The sequence below is a fragment of the Lynx canadensis genome, chromosome B2 (assembly GCF_007474595.2).
Source record: "Lynx canadensis isolate LIC74 chromosome B2, mLynCan4.pri.v2, whole genome shotgun sequence".
NCBI classification, from domain to species: Eukaryota; Metazoa; Chordata; class Mammalia; order Carnivora; family Felidae; genus Lynx; species Lynx canadensis.
This window is the reverse complement of record NC_044307.1, coordinates 38538021-38563766: the sequence shown is the minus strand read 5'-3', so window position 1 is coordinate 38563766 and position 25746 is coordinate 38538021. Positions and strand designations below refer to the sequence as shown.

At 47.1% G+C, this 25746-nt stretch overlaps 2 protein-coding genes across 7 annotated transcripts in view; one reads left to right on the top strand and one right to left on the bottom strand.

Annotated features, from left to right (window-relative positions):
- Positions 1–25746, bottom strand: part of DAAM2 (dishevelled associated activator of morphogenesis 2) — a 119854-nt gene that overhangs the window by 85654 nt on the left and 8454 nt on the right. Inside the window, exon 1 of one of the 6 annotated variants that reach the window (XM_030315435.2) lies at positions 8667–8762. The exons of the other annotated variants lie outside the window; for them this stretch is intronic. The gene's annotated coding sequence lies outside the window, so the exon portion shown is untranslated. Of the gene's footprint in view, positions 1–8666; positions 8763–25746 lie in introns of those variants that run through there. 6 annotated transcript variants of the gene reach the window in all.
- Positions 18629–19163, top strand: LOC115513912 (40S ribosomal protein S24-like). The gene has a single exon (XM_032593158.1). The coding sequence runs from the start codon at positions 18673–18675 to the stop codon at positions 18991–18993; it is 321 nt and encodes a 106-aa protein (XP_032449049.1). The 5' UTR covers positions 18629–18672; the 3' UTR covers positions 18994–19163.

The window sequence follows — 25746 nt, the reverse complement described above, 5'->3', positions numbered from 1 at the left end:
GATGCATGAAGGGGGGAGGTGGAGGGAGGCGGAGGGGACCCACGGGGAAAGGCTGGGAGGCATAAAGAGAGAGCATGTTGAGGAAGGGCAGGCAGGGCAGGATGGCTAGAGAATGGGGCTTCTGGGGGCACCAGAAGGACTCTGGAGATGAAGAACAGGGCAGGCCCATCATGTCAGGGGGAACATGGCAGGACATGGGGAACCAGCAAATGTTTTTCAGCAGGAACGAACTCCATCTGGGGCAGGGGTGGCCTAATCTAGCCCACTGCCAGTTTTTGTAACTGTGGTTTCTTTGGCACACCCACACATTTATATATTGTCCAAGGCTGCTTTGGTACTTAAGTGATTGCAACAGAGACCGTGTGGCCCCCAAAGCCAAAATATTTGCTCTCGGCACCTTCACAGAAAATGTTTGACGACTCCTAATGCAGACGAATGACAGGGCAGAGAGTTCCAGAGAAAGGAAGACGGATGGCCGCTCAGGGTCCAAGAGACTGAAGATACACAGTGGCGTCACTCATCCAAAGTAGGTGTGACCGCAGGCTGCCTCACAGCAAGACCCCAAACCTCAGCAGCAGGAGGAAGAGGAAATGGAAGAAGAAGAGGTCTGGTCCCTGGGTCTCTTGTCCCCAGCTACCTGCATTGGTGGGACGTGTGATCCTCAGAGTGTGCTCGTCACCCAGCCCCGTCCAGGAGCCAAGGCACCAGGCCAGCGGCGTGTGCCTGTGGGCTGTCGGGGTAGCAAGCCCTGAGTCACAGGGACCCTGCTTCAGCTTTCTCACCTAACAGCTGGACCCTGGGAAAGGTCTGAAATTCTGGAAAGACCAGAGAACACCCCTCTGTGAGAGGAGATCACACGGTGGTCCCAGGAGGCGCCACACTCACCCTTCTCAGGCTTGGCGCTTGTCCCATCTGCAGAGGCTGACAGAGGAGCATCCTTGAGCTGCGGGTCAGAGACACTGTGTTGGAAGTGGGGGTCCCAGCTCCTAATTCAGGGTCTTTCCTCTTTCCTGACTTGCACATCTGCACTGGGCCCTCAATGATCCTGTACATCGGGGGGCTGGAAGATCGGCACCCCTACTCTGCTCTGCCTGTGGCAGAGTCTGGCTCACTCTGCCCGGAAGAGAGGGGGATGGCTGAACCATCTCCTCCTGGGTCACCCTCCCCGCACCTCTTCCTTTTCACTCTAGATCAATGTAGCCTTTCTTCATCTTTGGTACTTTGGGCCTTCCAAGCTCACCATGCAGAGCCCAGCTTCAGAAACAAAGCATTAAAAGTTGAACACTATCATTTGAGGAAACCGCTTCGTGCCAACTTGCACAGAAACATAAACTCAGGACTAAACTCTCAGGCCAGTCGTAGGTTATGGGATAGCCATTCAGACAATTCAGAATGAATGCATTCAGCTTTTAGGTTATCATTCAAATGGAAACAGAAGGGAACCATTCTTAAGAACAAGAAGTTTCTCAAATAGTGTTCTCAACACTCTCCCGTCAAGGGTCTCTGGGCCCATCTGAAAGACTCTGCAGGGGTTGAGGACCCAGGTTGTGCAGTGATGTTGGCCGGCACCTTTCCCAGTCCTATGTCCCACCAGAAGAATTGGCAAATAGGAGGCAATTAGCTCAACTTGGTTGAGCAAAACACATGAATGAATGAATGAATGAATGAATGAATGAATGAATGAAGTGAATGAATGAATTGAATCGAATCAAGACGTTCAAGTCCTGGTTCCACAGTTTACAGCCCTGTGTCCTCAGGCAAGGTCCTGCACCTCGCTGAGCCTCGGTTTCCTCATTTGTAAAAATCTCCCAAATTACAGGCATACCTCAGAGTATTGCAGGTTGGGTACCAGACCACTGCAGCAAAGCAAATACCACAATACAGCGAGTCAAATGAGTTTCTTGGTTTCCCAGCGCCTATGAAAGCTATGTTTACACTACACTGTAGTCCATTAAATGTACCATAGCATTATGTCTAAAAAAACAATGTACACACCTTAATTAAAAAATATTTTATTGCTAAAAACTGCCACCCATCATCTGAGCTTTCAGGGAATCATAATAACCGCCTGCAGATCACCATGACAAACATAATCATAAAAGTCTGAAGCATTGTTGACAATTAAATGTGAAATTTTTTCAAACGTGACACAGAGACACGAAGCGAACAAATGCTGCTGGGAAAATGGCACCGATAGATCTGCTCTGCGCAGGATTGCCACGAACCTTCCATTTGTTAAAAAAGAAAAATGCAATTATCTGCAAGGGGCAATAAAATGCGGTATGCCTATGTTCACGACTCAAAATATTACAGCAAGAACTACACAAGATGGTCCCCATAAAGCCCTTGGCACAGTGATTGGCACATTCAAGATACAGAATAAATGGCAACAGTTTTTGTTACTTTTCAAAAGCGGCTTTAATCCCAGATTTAAAACATCTTTCCCGATCCTCACAGGCTCCCAATTCCGTCATTCCATTTTTGTATCAATAACCCCCCAGTTAGAGCCTGGCACAAGCCGGGGAGCAGGAAGGAGCCGTTGGAGCAGACTTCAGCAGAGAGCTTCTGGCATCCAGAACTCACTCATGGCCCCGGGGAAGTGTGGCGACTGAGGCTGCTACTATATCCTGCCTCTTCCCTGGGAGGCCACCCTTGGGCACAGACCCCAGTTTGCCAAACTGCACCTGATATTCAAGGCCAGGGAGCTCACCTGTGCCCATGCCGAGGCAGGGGCGTCATTTGCTCTGCAGAGGTGGGGTGCCAGTTCAGACCCATTCTGCCCACTGCACAGACCTCTCCTCACATTCCTTCTTGCACTAAGCCCGGGGCCGCGTGAGCCTCCGCCCAGGGTGGCGTTCCCAGGCTCCAGAACAACAGGCCTCCATTCTTCCCTGCCCTTGGCAGACCTGCCTCCTCCCACTATGGCACTGCCTGCTGCTGCTCACGACAGCTGCCCCAGTCCAAGGGGCCAACACAGACCTCTTTGGGGCCTGGAGAACAAGCCCAGGGCCTGGTGTGTCCCCTCAGCCCAGGAGGAAGAGGAATTGGCCTGAATGTCCTGCTGAGATAGAATCCCAGGGTCACTCACTCCATTCACCCTCAGGCTGCAAGTACCATTTGGCCTCAGGCAACTTTGCATACAGCCTTGGCTGGCCTCGCTTTGTTTTCTCCAAATGAGAGAGAAGTCTGACATCAGCCCCTTCCTGATCTTCACTACCCCAACCCATCCCTCTCCGGACCAGGCTCCAGATACTTCTAGATGTCAACCCTCAGTTCCTCACCTCAACGGTGACAAACAGTGGGAGGAGAGGCTGGAGGCCATCCCCCACCCAAGACTCACTACCCACCGGGAATCCCAGCCCCACTTCTGCCTCCTCCTTCCCACATTTGCCTATCAGATTCCATCCGGCAACAATCACCAAACTCAACCCCAAATCAGCAGTCCGCAAAGACGAGGAGGATGAAACGTGGGTTTCTTTCACTTACCAAGTTTATCCAGCTATTTTTCCAACTTTCTTTTTAGGGATCCTGAGCTCAGCCCTTAAGAATGATTCTTGTATGTCCCAGAGCCAGGGCTGGGGGGTGGGAGGCAGGGGCCACAATGGGGGGCTGATGACAGAGAGTCCTTTCTCCGGCATGGATTCCTGGGGGATGTGCACTTGATTCAAAGCAGTCTCCCTCCTCCAGAGGGTCCAGCACTCAAATCCAACCCAGGAGGGTCCCAGCTGCAGCCCAGCAAGGCACCCAGCAGGGGAGGCAGGGCCCCATAGTTTGTGGCTGCCTTTCTTAAAGGGACAGCCTGCCCCTGAGAGCCTGTAGGGAAAAGCTAGACAGGAAGGAATGAGCAAGGACCAGTCAGCTTTCTCCAGGGAACAGCTGTGAACAAGCACCAGGATCCTGGCTTGGTGCTTGCATAATCCTGACGACTTGACAGGCTTGTCCCCTCTCCTGATGTGTGGGACACCGAGGCAGAAAGACCCTTCTCCAGGGTAAGGCTTCCCCCCAAAAGGTCCTCCCTCAGGGCTGAACTCACCCATAGAACAGTGTAATAACCAATAACAAATAATAGTCACTATGTGCAAGGCATTTGCCTAAGTGCTTTGCCCAAAGGAACTCTGGTCCCCAAACTTTAGGATGTAGCTATTGTTACCGGTCCCATTTACATCTACATATCGTTCCCATTTACATTCCTCCCATTTCCCGGAGGAAACCGGGACCTAGAGAGACTAAGTCACTGAGGTCTCACAGGTAATGAATGGAAACATCAGGCTTTGAACTTAAGTGGTTCTACCAGCACTCAATCACCAAGCTTTCTCTAGAAGGAACTATGGGAGCACCACTACAACAATCAATTGCAGGTGGAGCACCTGCCAGAGTCAGGTTCATGCCACAGAAAAGGCATCATGAAAGACAAGGTGTCTGCCTTCTAAATGCTCCCTGGAAGGAATTACCCAAACAGTAACCTCAAATTTGTCTGGAGGGTGGTATCACTGTGCTTGTTCTTGCCTTTATGGGTTTCTTTATTTTCCACACTTTCTGAAAGCAGCTATTCCTTTTATAAACAGAAAACAAAGATTCCACCTCCTACCTCCTGCTCAAATATTTCAAGTGACCAAGACTCTATAGAGCAGGATGACTTAAGTATTCTACATGGATTCTAGAAGAAAGGAGAACAGCAAAATTAACAGGATGGTGCAGCAATGCCGTGAGTAAATTGAAGTTCAGTATTGCCCATTACAAATCTATAGGCTGGTTTTTGATATAATTAAAGCAATAGCTTTTTCTTTCAGCCAAAACTAAAAATAAAAAGTGGGTTTTTTTTTTTCTTCAAACCTGGTAATTTACAAAACTCAGTTAAGAACCAACACCTCACATGTTATTCCAGACCTTTCCTCATTTGATCACCAACCCCCCCACCCCTCTTCAGCTCCCCTTCACTTTGTCCCACCCACCCCACCCAGCAGCCAGGCCAGAATTCTAGGGCTTTCCCGAAGCCTATCCAGTACTCTGAGACTTGCTCATGCAATGCCTTCTGATTAGCACTTCCTTTTCATTTTCCCATAAAGTCTTTGACACCCTTCAAGACCCAGCTCACTTGTTACCGCTCCTATGGAGCCTTCCACCCCCACAAGCAGAACTGACTGCATCTTTCTCTGAGCTCTCATAAGCTTTGCTCCTGCGGAACATGCTATTAGAGCTGGCACCACACTGTATTCAACTAAGTTAGTGTCTTTGTTCACTTTTCCTTCCCTAGAACCTAGCTCTAAAATATCTGTGGAATAAGGCAGTACATGATAATAATAATTATTTTGTTTGAAGGGCATGTACAGTTTCCCAGGTACTTCCTCCAACATATTTCATTTGGCTTCAAAACAATTGGTTGGGATGGGTATTAGAAGTGTCAAATGTGGTCACTGAAGGAAGCATGCAGTGCTTGAGGTCCTTGACACTCTGCCTTTTGGAGGTTAGGTTTGCCCGGATGGCCTTGAGGGGCTGGCCTGGCCCCTCAGCCTCACTTTCAGCTCAGCCAGACTGTATCCATCTCCTGGCCCTGCCCTCTGCAAGCTTACCAGTACTCCATCCCAACATCTCCTTGTCCTAGGCTCCCCCACCAGCCAGGCAGGGGGACACCAGAGGGCCATGGGCCTGGAGATGATGCTTCCCAGCTGGTGTGTACCATGCATTCTCTCCAGGTGAGTGAATGCAGCATGGCCAGGGCACTAATGAGGCCATAGCTTCAAGTGAGAACCAAGAATGATCTTGACAGTTTTATGGAAGAAAACTCTGTCATGCAGCCCTCCTGTACCCAGCCATGTAGCCAGTCCACCAACTGGGATCCCTGGGAGAGGGTGTGCACAGAATGTTAGAGCCAGAAGGAAACTTAGAGATCCCCTTGCCCAACCCCCTTCCAGATAGCCAGGAAAATCGGGCACAGACTGGGGAGGGACTTGTCAGAGGCACAGAGAGAGATGGTGGCAAAGTGAGGGCTGACATCTGAGCCCTTTCTGATCCAACCAAGGAAAACACAACTTCGTACTAAAAGGAAGCCACAGAGGCCAAATTATTTTGCAGGATGTTCTTCAAGCACACACCACACAAATGATTCTTGGATGCAACGGCACACACAGAAAACATTTAATAAAGAAAACAGAGGAAAGTGTTCAGTAACCATCTTAAAATTTAGTACCTCTGGACACCAGGCCATGTCTTAACCCACCCATCTCCATAACCTCCCTTATGAGCAAAGGGGGCATCTGGGTCTAAGTCTAAAACTATTTCTGCATTGACTTAGCAGAATGAATTGAAGTAGGGATACCACGAATGATGCTTTATTTCATCCGCAGGTAACACTGTTTACAGTTGTGACAGCTATTGGTACTTAGTCAAATACCATTGGTCCCCACCCCTCACTCCAGGCACAAAACAGATCGTACTTCCTGGCCACTTGTACTTGAGTGGAGCCACAGGTCTAATTTTGGCCCATGAGCTGCAAGTAGAAGCTGAGTATCATGATGGTTAATTTTATGTGTCAAGTTGGTTAGACCATGGTATCAGATATTTGGTCAAACTTGATTTCACTGTGAAGGTATTTTTTAGATGACATAAACATTTAAATTAGTAGACTTGGAGTAAAGCAGATTACCCACCATCATGTGGGTGGGATGCATCTAATCATTTGAAAGCCTTAAAGAAAAGACTGGCATCCCCAAGGAAGAGGAAATTCTGCCTCCAGACTGACTTTGAACTTGAGCTGCAACATCTACTCTTCCTTGGGTCTCCAGCCTGCAGGGCTGCCCTGCAGATTTTGGACTTGCCAGTCCCACAGCCAAATGAGCTAATTCCTTAAAACAAATCTAGATAGACAGATAGATAAAGTAGATAGAATAGAGAGACAGGTAGATAGGTAAGTAGATAGAACAGATAAGTAGACAGATAAGTAGACAGATGGATAGACAGATGGTAAGTAGAAAGATAGATGATAAGTAGATAGGTGGATAGATAGGTAAATAGGTTAGATTGGATGGATGGATGGATGGATGGATGGATAGATAGATAGATAGATAGATAGATAGATAGATAGACAAAGTAGATAGGTAAGTAGATAGATGGATAGATAGATAAATAAGTAGGTAGGTGGGTAGGTAGGTAGATAGATAAGTAGGTAGGTAGGTAGACAGGCAGGCAGATAGATAAGTAGAAAGATAGAGGATGGATAAGTAGGTAGGTAGATAGATAACTAGACAGATGATAGATAGATCGATAATACACACATACATACATATATCCTGTTGGTTCTGTCTCGGGAGAACCCTAATAGAAGTGTAATTAGTGGTCTAGAACATTGAATTGGCAGGACACAACCCCCTTTCTGGTTGGCACTGTGATCATCAACATTTAATGAGGTGCCTGTTCTGCCAGCCTGGGTTCCTGAGTGACTATAATGAGTAGAGGTCTGCATTAACCCACGACAAACAGTAGCATGAGTAAGAAATAAACCTCTCTTGTTTTAAGTGGCTGAAACTTGGGAACTATGTGTTACCACAGCATAATTTAACTTATACTGACTGAAGCACTGGCTGTTTGTCTTAGATCTGAGGTTCTGGTGTGTGAGGGAAGAAATCCGAAAAAGTAATGGAACCATAAAAGGATTTTGATCCTGGCTGGCCACTGAGTCCCAGAACACATGGCTCCTCCCCTGCTTCCTTTAGTCTATCTTGGGATCCTGGGACGTCTTACCACACAATCCAAATACAGTTGTATAAACGCATCAAAGGTACAATCTCACTGGTGAAAGAAACTTCCCTAGAAAATGTTCAGAGTTCCGCTGAGGAATCTGACCCTGGGCCTGGAATGGGAAATTCTCCAAGGAACAAAAGTTTCCACTACGGCAACAAGAATGTTAAACACGATTTAAAAAAAAAGAAAAAAAATCTTTTCTCAGTAAGAAAAATGAGACCATGAGTATTTATAAGCCAAAACCCAAAGGCCATCCCCTGGTTCCTGTGAGGTTTCCTGCTGTACGGGGAGAGTCAAGTGCATTAAAGAAGGTATTAGAAGGGAGCGGGATGTCCTTGGCTCAATGCAGGTGGGTTAAGTGTGGAACCTTTGAGGAAATGCCATTACAGAGTGCTGGTGATTCTCCTTAGGAATCAAGGGTGACCTAGAGGCTCCTGGGACCCTGCATCTTTCTTCTCAATGAATAAACCCAGTTTCCTAACCTTAAATACACTAAAGAGATAAATTCTAGGACACAATAAGATATAACAAACTTAAACTAGTATAGGAAGAATTTAACTTATTCCAGTGGCTCTCCACTGGGACAGTTTACAGGGACATTTGGCAACGTCCGGAGAGCTTTTTGGTTGTCACGACCAGGCAATACTACTGGCATCAAATGGGTGGAGACCAGGTGTGCTACTCAATATCCTATAATGCCCAGGACAGCCCCCCACCCCCAACAAAGAATTATTCAGGCTAATACGAAGGTTGACAAACCCTGGCCCAGACTAAGTCCCTAGTTATTAGGGTGTGAAGGTTTAGAACAGAGAGAGAGAAAGAAATGCTCCAGAGTGAAATACTCCAATGTGGGGAAAAGATGACATACATATACATATTCATATCCGTATCTACATTCATATACATATATAAACCAAAATTGACTGTACCACAGAAGCAATCTGAAAGGTAGCACAGTGCACATTGGTAGGGAAGTAACTTCCACGCTATCTCTCCCCTCCTCTGCTACTCTCCTGGAGTAGCAGCTCCATTATTTAGAAGTTGTCCTGAGATCTGCAAAGTGAGATAAGGAGCAAAGATTAGGGGTGAGGCTGGAGAATAAAGACAGCTGAACTAGTCAGCATCACAGACAGGGTGAGTTGCTGTGAGCACCAAGAGGGAAGAGAGAAGGAAGGTCAAACAGCAGGACTTCTGGTCAAGCAATCAACCTCTTTCAGAACAAGGGCTGTCCAATCTTAAATTTCAGATTGTTTGTGTTGTGATGTGAATGCCGTTGGTCTAGTTAACATCTGCTTCAGGCCTACTATGTGCCAGGCAGTGTTGGGAGTACATGACATGCAGTCTCACCAGATGCCCACAGCTGCCCTATGGGGGACACTGCTGTTACCCCACATTAGGGGTAAGAAGTCTGAGGCGCAGGGACTTTAAGCCACTCACTCAGAGATGCACCACGAAACAGCAGTAGAGACGGAACTCAGAAGCAAGTGGTCTGGCTCCAGATTCCGTGCTCTTCACTTCTGGGGTGCTCTGCTTGTGACCCGCAGTAGCTAATAATCGTAACTAATTAGATGGGAATAGGGACTCCGAACTGGAGGTGGCAGGAAATGTATGAGCCACGACCTCTCACTTTGGAATCTCTACACCAGCGGTTCTCAGACTTGAGTGTGGCCAGGATCATCTGGCAATCCTGATAAAACACCAACAGCTGTGCTACACCTCCCAGAGTTTGATTTAGCGGGTCTGGGGCCGGGCCCAAGGATTTGCATGCCTAACAAGTTCCAGGTGATGCTGATTCTGCTGGCCCAAGGACCCCTCCTTGAGAACCTCTGTTCCCTTGGAAGGATATGGGGCTTCCTCCACTTGCGGAGGCTGGATTTGGCTAATTGAGGCTGCATCTCAAAGACAACGCGGCACCTGGTCACAATATAGCTGTGACTTGGAGAAGGCTAATACTGAAGAGAATGGCGGGAAGGGAAGAGTGAGTGTCAAGTAGATTTCAACCTGTAAGACTTCCTGGAGGAAGAGCCAAGAGGAGAGAAGAAGGAACAGTAGGATTATTGATTTGATAAGCACTCCAGATAGCAGGGCTCAAGCATCTGAAGTCCCTCCCTAGGGGAAACTCGATCAATTTCAATTACCTGTGTTCCCCATAACTGCTGGGAGGGTGCCCCCTTTGTTGTTTGGTGAGTCCATCCATTAAGTCTGAGCAGCAAATTGTAACCAGCAGACACCCTCTTTCATGGAATGGGAAGCCGTGCAGAACAGGGGTTAGAAGAAAGATGAACAAGTTCAAATTCAAGCTGTAAGGCTGTGTGGTATGGACACTCCTTAAGGTTCTTAACCACTCTAAGCCTTAGTTTCCAAATCTGTAAAACAGAGCAACTAATAACCTAAAATTCAGAGTCGCAAACACCGATTGTATGTAACATGCTTGTTACAGTGTTTGCTCTACACCAAACCTCAATTAGAGCTCTATCAGTGGCCAGGGAATCCAGCCACAGTCAAAGGTAGACGTGCTCTGGGCTGCTCATTGCTCCTGCAGGAGCTGGGAGGTTGAACTTCGGAGCCCCCTCACCGTCCGTTGTTTAAAAGATCTCCCATCCCAGTGAGCACCATCTGGTGTTTCAGGGCCCTTCCCCATCTTCTGAGCTTGCTATCAAACTGTGTCTAACGTCTCGCTCAACACTTCTTTCATTTACAAAGTTGGTAACACTAAGGAAAGGGGACAAAATAAAAATACCAAACTGCCTAACGTCCGCACACACAATATGGACTCAACTTTGCTTTGAAGCTGTACACAGAGAGGAAATACTGACACGTGAATTACCAAAATGCTAACTCAACTAGAAGGCAAGTTCCCTAAGTGTGGTTTGTGACAAGGTGGGAAACTGGGGGACAAGGGTGGAGGGGCAGACATTTCCAGGAGGTTTTCAGCCTTCTAGTGATGGATTTAGAGGCTAATTTTATTTTTGTTTTCCTGCTTTACGTATTTTCTACATTTTCTGTAATGAACCTGCATTGCTTTTATAATCAAGGAGGGAAAGTTGCTTTGTTTTTTACCTTCATATCCTTCCAAAATTTTTCTTAATTATAACTCACTCCATAGCTATTCTGTCCCCTCTGCTCACATGCTGCCTCTTGGCTCTCATCTTCTATTTCTAGCCTGTCAGTTTGCACTTGAGAAGGTTCTTGTTCAATATTCTTGACCAGATTTCCTACGCAGTGGCCCAAGAACCTCTGGTCAATGGAGCTTTCCCAAAGTGGAAGGAGATGTTTCCTCCCGTGGAAGAGTAGTGGGCTTACTGCCTGCCATTCCCTGTCCTGGGATCCACTCCCAGCCCCAACAAGCTCACTAGAAGGTTCTTCATGAAGCAAGTGGTTTATCCCATGAGGAACAACACAGGAAGAAACCTGCAGGTGAGGAGAACTGGATATACACGCGCACGCACACACACTTGTGTGCACACACACATTCACATACTCACACACCCCCATCTGCCTCTGCGTTCCTTCTGTATCTGGAGGAAAATGTCATCTGGTTAGTGCCCTCAGATGAACCAGGAAGGCAAGTCCCTCAGTTGTGGCTTGTGGGGGGCGGAGGTAGGGAGCTGGGAGGGGGGTGTCACAGCCAATCAGCTTCCATCTGGCTCTGAAACCCAAACTTACTTCCCCGGACTGGACTAGGCTCCCATTTCTCAATGTGAGGAGCCTTGCTCTCTCTTGGTGACACACACTTTCCCCAAGAATGCTGGACTTCTCAATGAGGAATTCTTGTATATTTGGGATTCTTGGAATCCGGACAAAGACTAATGAATTGCTGGCTCTACCCTAGGTTTGGAAACCCTCTAGAACTCACAGGCATGGGGGGAAGGAGTGAGGCAGGGAAAGAGGGTGTGGGTGTGTTTGCAGCTGAGAGGAGGACGCGGGACTGAGATATAGGACCACAGTATCCACACTGCAGCCACTCCCGAAGCTACCCACTGACACCCAAATCAGAAGTCACCTTCTATTCTGTGACTAGAAGGCTGACACAGACAAGCTGGCCGTGCGGGACACAGCACAGTATTTCTATAACACAATGAGCTATACCACAATGGAAGTCAGGTAGTTGGTTGCTCAGTTCATCACAGAGGGAGGTGGTTGCAACCTATCGGGACGCAGTACAGACAGCCTGGGTCTTAGGTTCAGGCACACCTTATTTGGAATCTCCTCTGTGCTTTTGACTAGCTTTGTGACTTCAGGCAAGGTGCCTAAACTCTCAGAACCTTGGTTTTTCTCTTCCGTAAAATGTGGTAACAGCCACTTTGCAGGTCTACCGTGAGACAGGGTTGTGCTGAAGTGTGCAAGTGCTGAACCCAGTGCCTGGCCCATACAGTGGGCCTTCAGTAAATGGTAGGTATCATTTTATGAGTTTAAAGAGTAGACGTTCATAAAGCTCTTTGTGTAGTGGGCTGGCTGCCCTGGGGATGGCCAGGCAGTGAGAAGGCATAGCTCCCTGGAATAATGGCAGCTAAACTTAAGTTCCTTCCTTCACACGCTCCTCAGGAGTCTTCATGTGTTGTGGCAGGTTTGGGCCATGCCACCCTACTCCACACCCTAGCTGTGTGAATGTGTGTGTTCTAGATCACCAGAATGAAATGGTAGAGGGTCCACAGGAAGCCTGGGACCCTTGTCTCCTCAACTTGAAGCGGTCAGGAAGCACGCTGGCCCCTCAGTAAAGACTGGGCAAACCACCCCAACCTTGCTGTCTAGAGAACTCCATGAGTTCTTAAGGCGTCCTGAAGAACACAGTGGCCTGGGTTCCTGCCCCCCTACCCTCACCTCCCCACACACCCCCTGCCAAGAGCTCCAGTAACCTGGGCAAACAGACCAGGCCCCCAGGGTGTTCTCGGTCTAACTGAGAAGGCAAAACACAGACATAAAAGACTTAAGAATACAGAAAAACAAGGGGGAAAGAAAATAATTTTCTTTCAAAGGAACTCATATATGCAGAGGGATCATGAGGTGATCTAAGGAATCCACATTCCACAGGGTTAATCTGGGGAGACTTTCTAGAGAGAGTGGTGATGGGTAGGGCTGCCATTTAGTGTCCCCACGAGTTCTCCCCAAAAGAACCCCCCTCGGACCCTGTGGCCTGACTGACTGGAGAACAGGCATTTTTGCCTGAAACAGTAAATTTACATAACCTCACCATCAGAGCGATGCTCAGTGCAGCTCTGGTTACAACAACAAGGGTTTAAGAACTGGAGAGTCTGCAATGGCAAAGGCAGAGGGGGAAAACAAAACAAAATCCACATGAGGTTTTAATTTTCTTTAGCCACGTGAGAATGGCCCGTAGATCCAGCTATAAATACCCGGCTGCCATTGCCACAAGATGGAAAATCACACACACACACACACACACACACACACACACACACACACACAGACAAGTCCCTTCCAACAGTTCATGGGCTCAAGAACACAAATCAATGTTTCTAAGACGATCTGTCTTGGGAAGATGTAGTATTAGACTCCCCCTTGCTAAGTGTCTTGCACTGAGGTCTCCCCAAATACAGCCGACAGGGCTTGGAAGGAAGTTATCCAACAGCCAACACCAGAGTAGAACACGGAGCTGTCCCCACAACCCCAAGACCAAGTCAAAGCCACAAACAGGACTGAGGGAAAGGGTGTTAGGTATAATTGCTTAGAAGGAAGTAAAGAGCACCCTGCTTGACCCAGGACACCTTGCGTAGGGTTTCCTAAAATCAGGGCCTGAGACAGACTTGTAATGTATGTCATATATTGAAGCTGTGGTCTTAGGAGAAACCAGGAATGGAAGGAGGAAAAGAGAAGAGGGCAGAGGAATGACCTGGCACGAATGTGGTTTTTGGAGAGATCTAGCTTCATCTCTGTCCTATGGGGAGCTCTGCAGGGGAACCCCACTGCCACATTGCCCCCCCACCTGGGGGCGAGGGCATGGGGTTTTTGTACCTTTCTCCCTGGTAGTCATTGGCCACAGAATGCGGGGGAAGGGCAGGGCAAGCAGGGTGTAACTCCTCGTGTAGGAACCACTGCACAAAGGGGTTCAGTAAGTCAAGGGCAACCCACATAGGTGCAAGCCATTAGCTGAGCTCCCACAGCAGCTGGGGGACCTGTGAAGGACACCAACAGCATCTTCTATATAGGGTCTGTGAGCCCAAGGGCCTTGCTGCTTAGAGGTCATATTTTCTATTGATTGCAAAGGTTGATTTGGTTGGCTGGTTTTATTTTCTTTTGCTTGGGATGCTTTTAAGAATCATCCTGTGGGGGTGCCTGGGTGGCGCAGTCGGTTAAGCGTCCGACTTCAGCCAGGTCACGATCTCGCGGTTCGTGAGTTCGAGCCCCGCGTCAGGCTCTGGGCTGATGGCTCGGAGCCTGGAGCCTGTTTCCGATTCTGTGTCTCCCTCTCTGCTCCTCCCCCGTTCATGCTCTGTCTCTCTCTGTCCCAAAAATAAATAAACGTTGAAAAAAAAAATTTTTAAAAAAAAAAAAAAGAATCATCCTGTGGAAGAGAGAGCAAAGGTGTGACCAATGCAGCACACAATGTGAACTTCCCACCTAATACCTCTTCTCGCCTTCTCCCATACTAGTAGGTCCCTGCTTTTTTTTGAGGCAGCAGCATTCGCAATTAAAAATTGTTCGGCTCCCCCCAGACTCCATTGCAGCTTGAGGTCACTACTTCACAGAGTTTTGGCCGGTTTCTGGAGGAAGCTTTCAGAAAAGCTTGTTAAAGAGAGCTTGGCATTCACTCGCATGCACTTTTTGTACCTTGTCTTTCTCTTTCTTCCTGCCTGGAATGCAGATGTGAAGCTAGAAGCAAGGCAGCCATCTCGTAACCACGAGGCAACGAGCACAAAGACAAAAGTCTCATTCGAAAGAAGGCTGATGTAGAGAGACAGAGGGAGCCTGGGTCTGTGATGACACTGTGGTATCACTCTGCCAGCTCTGGACTATGCTGGACTCGTATAAGAAAAATAAGAACCCTACTTGATGGAGCCACTTAAGTCAGCTTTCTATCCCACGTAGTCGAACACAAATTCTAACTGATACATGCTTCAAAACACCAGTTCTATGGGGTATCCCAGGGAAAAAGCCTTCTCCAGATAAATAAATTGAGAGACTACTAGTTTAAACAATGGGAAACCTGTCTTCTGGCTGCACTGCTTCTCTGAATGCATGGCCCTGTGTGGGCGAGGGCAGGGACAATGCAGGAACACTGCTTGCATTTCTTGAATCACAGAACTTCTCTCCCTAGGGCCACTGTGTGAGAATCTGGTGTTTTGTCAAATGCAGTTTGGGAAATGCTAGACTACATGACTTCTGATTTCCTTCCTTCTGAACATTTCATGATTCCCCACCTGGAGGTGACCAAGTTGATGGTCAGCCCTACAGTGGCCTTGGCGTTCACCCTCCATGGGACATAAGTGCTCATCAAAGAATTGAGGCCTGTGGAGTTGGTTGGAAAAGGGCAATGAAATAGATAAACTAAAAGACTCAAGGAGAGGACGTCTTTTAGAATTTTGAGTACTCATTCCTCTTTCCAAGCAGCAATTAGCACTTGCCTCCAGGAATAATAATAATAATAATAATAATAATAATAATAAATGATGTTGAGACAGCCAGCATTTATTGAGCATTTATTACACACCAGGCACCGTATTTCACATGGATGCTCCCATGCAACCGTCACAATTGCCTAGTGAGAAAAACACCTTTAGTTTGCCTACTTTGCAGATGAAAAACCTAAAGCCTCTCAAGAGATATCAAATGTTTATCTGGAGTCACTCAGCTACTACCTGACAGAACAGAGACTCTCGACCCCCAAAGCCCACCAACTTCAATGACTCTAGTTCCTCCACCTTCCTTTGCCAAGCACACATTTTGTTTATATACTGCGAACTTCTGCATGATACTTCTGCAGGTGTCCCTGTGAATTGGGTGCGTACATCCTGATTGACAGACCGGACTGGGAATTCTCAAGGGCAGGCCCTGTACCCCCATGGGCTCGGATATGTTCTTTTCTCCTTTCTCTGTACGTTGCCACAGAATTTTGAGACCATGTCTCCACCATACTGGGCCACCCAGTCAAAGATGCCTCTCTGACATTTATCACGGACTTCATGGGAGGTAAGATGTACTCAAGTGAGCCTGAGGGTGAGGGTAATGAATGGCGCAGGTGGAGGCGGAACCAAGAGGCAAACTCTGGGATGGTTAGCTCCAGCTAAGTGCATCCTCGGTTCCACATGCGTATCCGTCAGGGTGTTTAAGACCAGTATCGTGTGTCGTATGGATTGGGTTCACACCAGGTCTCAAGTCCCCAGCCTGCCACCTGAGACCACCAAGCTCAATCACATCTTCCATTCTCTGGACTGGAAAGTATTCAGAACATGATAAATAGCCAATCCTCAAGCCTCATTCAAAACATCATCCTTTTTACAGCACAGAATAAAATACCTGATCCATAACCACAAATATCAGTTCCTTTCCTCCCAGACCCCTTTCCTGGCTTACCCACATAAGCCTCCTGGAGTCGACCAGTCCAAAAACAGCCCAAACTGCCCCAAAGCTTGGATCACAGGGGACTCCCCATCATTCCTGGTCTGTCTAGTTACACAAGAATGCCCACGACACATCCAAGGCTCTGTCTCTTCTCGGTTTTCCCCTTGACCTCCACTCCCTGTCCTTCTCTGCCATGCTCCTGCCCAGGGGGCCAACCTCCCCAGAATGCATCACCCAGATTCCTGGGCTTCAGTGCTCAGTGGGATTTGACCCACGGACAGCAACTGCAGGGGACTGGAGGGTGGAAGGAGAGAGACCTTGGGCGCTTATTCCAGTATTCCCTTTCTGCTGTCAGTGGTGGTGCTCCTCTAGGGCCACAACTGTCAAGGGGCCCTAACCCTTGAGCTTCAGCTGGCACAGGGCTCTGATAACACATTTCTCCCCCTGGCCCCGTCAGGCACAGGACTGTTAACATCTTCCTGCTGTTGCTCATCCCTGGGTGTCTCATCATCTCCTCTAGAACCTTCTCTCTCTGAAGATAGTCCTCTCATTACATTCATATCAATTAAACCAATTTGGGAGTGCCAACTGTTTCCTGCCCAGAGCCCGACTGATACAGACTCCCATGTACATTCTCAGAGCCACCATCTACCCAGGACTTGCTCCCAAGAGTCCCAATTTTGTGTGATTTTCTTCCTTTTAATTAAGGTGAATTATACGATGTATAAATAAACAAGAGGCAGGGAAGAAAGCCATCCCCAGCCTTAGGTCCATAGCAAGCACCACAGCAGCCAGATGAGGGGCTCACTGTTGCAGAACTGAGCACCGAGGTTCATGAACCTGGTCAAGGACAGAGGGCTGCACAATACGGGACAGGGCACTCAAGGCCAGCACAGTCTGTGTCACTTGGATTGGGCTCGGACCAGATTCCAAGGGAGAGGGGGCTGGAACAAAGAGCAAGGCACATAAAAGAGCTGAATCAACTGGGTTTCAATAAGCACCCAGAGAAGAGGCCAGTGTGGCTTCATTGTCCAGTAAAAGAAAGGGAAGCAATTCCTGGCGGTGGGCACTTTCCCACTTTGGGGAAGGATGTTTGCAAGAGGAACAGAGCAGTGGCTGTATTTAACCAAAATCAGAGGGATGGCAAATTTCACTGAAACCAGGCAGCTATGATGGGAGAGACAGATCCTTTCACCCTGGGGCAATGAGAAATACTAGAGACTGTTGGTCCCATGTCCTTATCACAAGGATGTCAGGATGACAGTTGTGGCCACTTGCCAGCACATGTAAGAAATCCCAGGAACTCTCGAGGAAGGGGTGGGATGAGAGAAGGCTCTAGTGATTTTCTATATGGAAAATCAGCCAGAGAGTTGATGTTTGGTTTCTTTTAGCATGACCCCATTTTGCATTTTACTAATATATCAAAATATGATCCCAACAAAGCCACATATCAGAAAAAAAAAATGGGTCATGATCTGTAACTCAAAACCAGGGATTACCACAGGGCCCAGGGTAGATGTCCGGAGAACAGCCCCTTTGAAGATGATCACATCTACGTAAAATTTCCCAGAAGAACCTGGAGCAAACAGGAAGCACCCTCGCATTCTCTCTTCAAAGTGTCTATTTGCCAACAGGCAGAGGAGACAGGGTAGGAGTCTGTGCCCATTTTAAAAAATTAACCCTTTTAATTAAAAAATATTTTAGCTATCTAAAGATATAGATAGTAATAAATATTCGTGTAGCCATTACTCAGTATAAGAGAGAAAATATTCCGCATATAAATGGAGCCCCTTCTTACCCCTCCCTGGTCTTCCTGTCTGACTTCCCTGGAGGGAGCTACTTTTCTGAATTTACTGGTTATTCCAAACATGTGGGGTTTTTTTAATGTTTATTTATTTATTTATTTTGAGAGTAAGAGAGAGCATGAGTGGGGCTGGGGCAGAGAGAGAGAGAGAGAGAGAGAATGAGAATATCCCAAGCAGGCTCTACACTGTCAGCACAGAGCCCAACAACGGGTGTCAATCCCAGAAACCATGAGATCATGATCAAAGTGGAAATCAAGAGTGGGACACTTAACCTACTGAGCCACGCAGGCACCCCACCAAACAAGTTTTTATACTTAATTATACATGTAAATATTTGTAAGTAAAAGATTATTTTGTATGATATTAAATTCAATACGAATGACACCCTTCCGTAATTTGCTTTTGCATTCAACATTACTTCCACTTAATATTATATCTCACTAGCACATCCGTTCATCTTCTCACTGTAATGCATAGTATTCCATTATATGTACATATCAAACTCTAAAGAGTTGGTCTTCTGGTTGACAGAAGTTTGAGTTGCTTTCTAACTCTTAAAAACCATGCTGTGCTCTTTTCCTCCCTGGCTGCCTAAAGCTCAACCGCCATCATGAATGACACAGTAAGTATCCAGACCAGGAAGTTCATGACCAACCGACTACTTCAGCGGAAACAGATGGTCATCGATGTTCTTCACCCCGGAAAGGCAACAGTACCTAAGACAGAAATTCGGGAAAAACTAGCCAAAATGTACAAGACCACACCAGATGTCATCTTTGTATTTGGATTCAGAACCCATTTTGGAGGTGGCAAGACAACTGGCTTTGGCATGATTTATGATTCCTTAGATGATGCAAAGAAAAATGAACCCAAACATAGACTTGCAAGACATGGCCTGTATGAGAAGAAAAAGACGTCAAGAAAACAGTGAAAGGAATGCAAGAACCGAATGAAGAAAGTCAGGGGAACTGCAAAAGCAAATGTTGGTGCTGGCAAAAAGAAGTGAGCTGGAGATTGGACAACAGAAGGAGTAAAGATGCTGCAGGAACTATCTGGTGATTGTGCAGATTTTTCATGAGAGGATTAATAAACTAAGAACTTAAAAAAAAAAAAAAACATGCTGTAGAGAATATTCCTGAACACAGCTCCTTTTCATAGGTATTAGACTTCCTCTAGATTTACCTAAGAATGAAACTTCTGGGTCATAGGGCAAGTACATCTTTAATTTTACTAGATAGTACCTAATTGCTCTCCAAAGTATACACAACAACGTAACCCCCACCATTAGTGAATGGGTGTTATCTCTGGTTCTAGATCCAACACGAAGAGTATAATTCGGAGGAGGGGAGGATCTGGTAAGTGTGAAATGATGTCTCCCTGTGATTTCAATATATGGTAGGCCTTTGATTCCCAGCAAGGTTGAACATCTTCTCCTATGCTCATTATTCTATAGCATCACTGTACTGTTAGAACTACACTTGCATGCTTTGAAAAACCAAAGAAAATTTTCTTTTAATTTATAAAAGTTTGAACAAGTTGAAGTTCATCACTTCCTCATTGGAAATCTCGGGAGAGGCAGGAGGAGCTGTGGATGTAGGCAGAGGGAAGACTGCCTTTTGCATACTGGCTTTGAGGCCGGGATTTTTCAAATGAGCCCTAACTTCAGAGATAAAGCACATGAAGCAGAACTCCAGAAATCCCTGGGCAAGTTGGAGAACACGTCTTTTTAGACCTTGTCAACGTTGTCCAGGAAAAGTTTAGCATGCTTTCACGGTGCCCTTCGCCCGTAAGAGGCACACTAGGTGGACACCACAAATGAACTGAAGGAACCAGAGGAACCATCGGTCCATCTTTCTGCTGCAGGAAGTACCATGTACTTACCATCCCAACAGATCAAATCACTCCTCTAATAACAGAGGCCTGGAAGGAGATTTCACAACTTCCTGACACTCCCAAACACTCTTAAATGGAATCTGAGTTAATCCACTTTGAACACCTCCCTCTCATAGCATTGATGTCATGGAATAGTACTCTTCGCTTCTGGATCTTTCCTTGACAACACTGTTAGTACGTTGAGGACTCCTCTTAATACCTCCTGTCCCTGGCACAAGGATGGATGAAGTAGTTTGGAAATGCAGGAGGGCAGGGACTGTATCTTATTCAACTTCAAAGTTTCAGAAGGCATTTGATTATGTTTCTTAAGGGAAAGCGTTTCTTCCACACTAAATCTTTTCCAAGCCCGAAGACCAGAGTAAACATGGAAATAAGCCCTCTTGCTCAGAGCACAGAACTCTAGAAAATACCTTGGGATGCTTCTTCTCCATGAAGCCTTCCCTGACGTCCCCCACCTCAAAACAATCCCGCCTCCTCTGTGACTGCATTGGTACCACACTGTGCCTAGTATTCCCATGGAAAGCAAATTATCTGGCAAACAGCAATAATAAAGAGGGACAGAGTACACACCGTGTTCCAGGAACTATTCTAAGTACCTTACGAGTACTAATTTTGTCCTTCTTTGGGGTAAATACTATGACTGTCCCCGTTTTACTCAGTTTTGAGGAAGCTGAGTCTCAGGGAGGATATAGTTCTGGAAGTGGTGGAATTTAAATTTGGACGCTAGCAATTTGACCCCAGAATCTACACTAGGAGCCACTAGGCTACACCAAAGCCACTCCTGGCTAGACGTACATAAGCGAGTCAGTGCTTCTCGCTGTTGTTCTTGGTGAAAATGCAGCTGTGCACTTCATGAGAAATTAATTACCCTTTGCGTCCTTATCTCTGACACCCACATCAAATCCCCAAGGCCTTGAAGAATTTGCTGATCCCATCCTTGTTTATTAACGAAAGCTCCAGGTCACATGGGCTTGCCATACACGCACCGTCTGCCTCACTTGAAAAGACGGAGGCCCCGGCGGCGAGCGAACCTTGCTCACAGCACCCCCTCAGCACGCGGTGACTTACACCAGTGCTTCTCAGATGATTGTTGAGCCACCGCCACCACTGATAACTATGAGTCACCAGGCGCTTTGTACTTGTCGTATCCCCTATGCCACAGACCCCCTTCACTCCTATGCCACAGGTATTACTGGCATTTTCATTTCACACATGATGAAAACCCCAGGCTCAGAAAGGCCAAATTGCTAAATCCCTTCTCTAAGGAAGTTCTGCTAATTAGTGGATGCTATCAGAATAGATTAGACATTCAAACCTAGACTCCCCACAACACAACATATTTTGCTACTCATTAAGTTGGTACCTTTTATTTTTCTTCTTTGCCTGTATGCCCATCCGTACACACAACTAACTTCTCTTCCTGGACCAGTGGACTAGGGGTCAGATCAAAAAAAAAGAGGGAAGAGGGCACCTGGATGGCTCCGTCGGTTAAGCATCGGACTCTGGATTTCGGCTCAGGTCATGATCTCACAGTCGTGAGATCCCGCCCCACGTCAGGCTCCATGCTGAGCCTTGGGATTCATTCTCTCTCTCTCTCTCTCTCTCTCTCTCTCTCTCTCTCTCTCTCCCCCTCCCCACTCTCAAAATAAACAAAGATTTTTTTTTTAAATATGTTCCATGAACTGTGAATGAATGAAAGAATGAATGAGCACATGGAGTAATGATATAAGTATTCCCTTGGTGCTAACTCTGTGCCCGTCACCCAGCTAGGTGCCACAAATACCACAGTGACTAAAGCACAGCCTTAGCCTTCTGGGAGCTTCTAGTCTGTTAGCACATGCATCTCAGCGATAACTAGATCTGTCAAAAAATTCACCTTGTCAGAGCCTAGTCTGAGCAAGGAATGGTATGCAGAAGGGAAGAAAGCCAGGCGCTGTTTTAACATCAACAGAGGAGACTAGAAGCACATCGCATGGGGGCAATCTCCAGACACACAGTGTTCTGAAAGAGTTAAAGAGAACCTGTAGGCCCCACTGATCAGGACAGCAATGCCCACTCAGGTTCCCAGAGGGTGAGCCTATGTCCCAGTTGACCGGGGACATTTACCCAGACAGCGCCAATGGATGCCTGCCTCCCCAGTGTCCCCTCCAGTGACCCTTTCACTCTTGAACAGGCCCTGGTTTAGACAGTAAATTACATGGTCGTCCTTGCCTTCCAGGAAATTTATGACCTTTTCCAACAGCCCCTGGGCAGGAAAACAATTTGGCTTCTCAAGGTCATTGAGTTGGCTTCTTTCTGCTCCTTTGTTACAGAGTGTCTCCTTACAGCCACCACCCTGCAACTGGCCCAGGCTCAAGGGTGACAGGCCCCACATCGGTGCCCATGTCTCTGTCCAGTGTTCGCACTGAAGCCCAAACTATTCACCATCAGATCCCAAAACGTAGGAACCTTAGGTCCAAGGACATCTGTCTTATATCCTGGCTCTGAAAATTTCTTCCTGTGTGATCTTAGACAAGCCACTCCACCCCTCCGAGCCTCAGTTTCCTCATCTATAAGAGAGGGTAACAGCACTCATCTCATCTCATGGGACTATTGCAGGAAGTAGAATGAGTGAAAAAACCCAGCACAGTGCCTCGTATACAGGACACACCTGCCTGCAGCAGGCTTTCTGGAACACGTGAGCTCTTGGACATAAAGGGCACGGATAATATGAACACCTCAGGAACCCCAGTAAATGACTGGGCCTCAGGCCCCGGCCTTACCAAGCTGGAACTGCTTCTTCCTCTTTACAGAACATGGAAAACATGGCACAACCACTTTGTAAAACTGACGGTACCTCCTGAAGCTGACCACAGGCATTCCCTGAGATCCAGCATCTCCACTCCCCGGACGTACCAACGGGAATGCACCCATGGGTTGACCCAAGGACAAGTGCACAAATGCTCACAGTGACACTGTCCGCTAACCGCCTCAAACTTGGCAACCAGCCATATGCCCATCAACAGAAGGGTGGATGCATCAAGTGCGTGACGGTCACATAACGGAATGCTACACGACAGTGACAATGAGTGGTCTACACAACAACACTGCGCTGAGCAAAAAGAGCCAGACCCCAATGAGTACACACCGTATGATTGCATTTATAGGACGTTCAAGAACAGGCAAAACAAGGGGCGCCTGGGAGGCTCAGTTGGTTAAGCGTCCGACTTCAGCTCAGGTCATGATCTCATGGTTTGTGGGTTCGAGCCCCGCGTCGGGCTCTGTGCTGACAGCTCAGAGACTGCAGCCTGCTTCGGATTCTGTGTCTCCCTCTCTCTCTGCCCCTCCCCTGCTCATACTCTCTGTCTTTCTCAAAAATAAACATTAAAAAAAAGAAGAACAGGCAAAACTAATCAACTGCGTTGGAAGTCAGGATTACGGAAGGGGAGTGGCCAGGAGGAGGCATGGGGGCTTCTTAGCCCAGAGACAGTTGGGAGGCAGGGGCTTTAGAATATTCTGTTTCTTGGGGCATCTGGGTGGCTCAGTTGGTTAAGCCGCTGACTTCGGCTCAGGTCACGATCTTCCACTCCGTGAGTTCGAGCCCCACGTCGGGCTCTGTGCTGACAGCTCAGAGCCTGGATGCTGCTTCGGATTCTGTGTGTGTCTCTCTCTCTGCCCCTCTGCCTCTCATGCTCTCTCTCTGTCTCTCTCAAAAATAAATAAACACTAAAAAAATTTTTAAAAAAAGAATATGCTGTTTCTTGAACTGGATACTTGCTACACAGGTATGCTTAGTGGGTGAAAATCCATTGGGCTACATACTTATAAACTGCATTTTTCAGTCATGTTGAACTTCAACAAAAAGTTTTAAAAACTTTAAAATGTAAAATGTATTTCTTTTTGTGGTACAGAGTAGATCAGACTAAGTAGCACACTGAGCAAAGCCAGTCAGATATTTTACTTAATAATATAAGTAAAGTGTTGCTCCCCCCAACCCTACAGCTCTGTGCCGGGCACCGTGCAGGGTGCTGGGTGAACAGGGCTAATGAGACTTGGTGGCTGTCCTCCATCATCATCATCGCTAACATTTCTTAGTGTTCCCTATGTGTCAGCCCTGGTGTCATGGCTTCTTTTCTTCTTTCTTTTTTTTTTTTTTCTTTACCAAATCATGCATGAACTTTATCTTTATCACAACCTATTTTACAGATGAGGAAACTGAGGCCCAGAGAGGTAAAGTAACTCACGCACGGCGTCACAGCTAGCAAGAACTGGAACCTGAATCTGAACCCAGGGGCTGTGCCCATAAATCCGGTCTATCAGCTCTGGTAGCCCCAGCTTTCACTTAGACAGGCACAGACATCAATAACATGACCCATTCAGGGCAGCAGTGATGGGGAATCATCATCTGTGTGTCTAGAAAAGGCAGTTCCTAACTCTGGGCAGCTCCTAGCCCAGTGCCACATGACAGGTAACAGACTGATAAATATGTTGACAGAGATTAAAAAGAAAAGAAGGGTTAAAATGGCCTGGCCCTACTACTGCCCCAAGTCCACAGAAACTCTGAGTTTGCTTCAAGCTAACTTCAAAGCCACCTTTGGCGGTGTGGGAATACTGACCCATCTTCCTGCTGACATGGCGTTTACTCCCTTCCCTTGCCACCTGGTCCTGGGACCTTGAGGCTGGGGAACGCGGTGTCTGGGAGGAAGTGAGGGAGGGTTGACACTGCCCTCCAGGAATGTGGTCAGACATTGAGCCGTAAGTCTAGGTCCCTGAGTCTGGCACACGGTGCATCCATCACACAGGCAAGCTTTGCTTTGGCTCGCGGGCAGGCCATCAGTATCTGTGACCCGAAAGGCTGAATATTCAACACAGCACCAAAGGCTGCCCCCATGCTTAGGACAAAGCAGAAAGAAACAAACACTCCCTAAGGGCAAATCAGATCTGGCAGAGACCCATGCCGGCATGACGTGAATACCTATGTGATATGGGGGCAGGAAGGCAGCCTCCCAGTGGACCAGCAGGGTTCTTGAGACTGCGCCCCTCTGTATTACAGAAACACTGGCAAGATGCAAAGGAATTCCCAAAGGTCAACTTGCCCAGTGCCCCCCATCTCCAGACAGGATGGCAACAAAGCCATCTGGTTGAGCTTCTACACAGATACACCTACACCCATCAGCCTAGCATGGGGAGGCGGGGGCAAATGAAAATTTGGCAGTAAAAATTAAAACATTTGCTCAGTCTATCCAGTTAGGACACCACCTTATTTGTAAGGAAACCTAGTTGGGTCTCACCTAGAAAACACACAGAATAGAGCACAAGAAAAGAATGCACTGTGTCATATTCTAGAAATAATGGACTAGAAAATAATGGACTGCTCCAGTGTGGAATTTAAGATACAAAACAGATGATCATAAGGGAAGGGAAGCAAAAATAATATAAAAACAGAGAGGGAGGCAAACCATAAGAGACCCTTAAATACAGAGAACAAAGTGAGGGTTACTGGAGGAGTGTTGGGTGGGGGATGGGCTAAATGGGTGAAGGGCATTAAGGAGGATGCTTGTTGGGTTGAGCACTGGGTGTTATATGTAGGGGATGAATCACTAAATTCTAGTCCTTAAATCATTATTATGCTAGATGTTAACTAACTTGGATTTACGTTAAAAAATGCAAAATACAAAAATACAAAAAAGAAAGAGAAAAGAAAAAAGAAAAAAGAATGGGCTGTTCCAAAACAAGTTCATATGAAGTAGTCAATATTTCTGGAGCAGGCAGGGGGTTCTCTGGAAGGGCTCTTGAGGTCATCATCTCACCA

Coding starts and splice junctions, on each gene's coding strand:
- LOC115513912 (XM_032593158.1), top strand. CDS start 18,673: ATGAATGACACAGTAAGTATCCAGACCAGGAAGTTCATGACCAACCGA.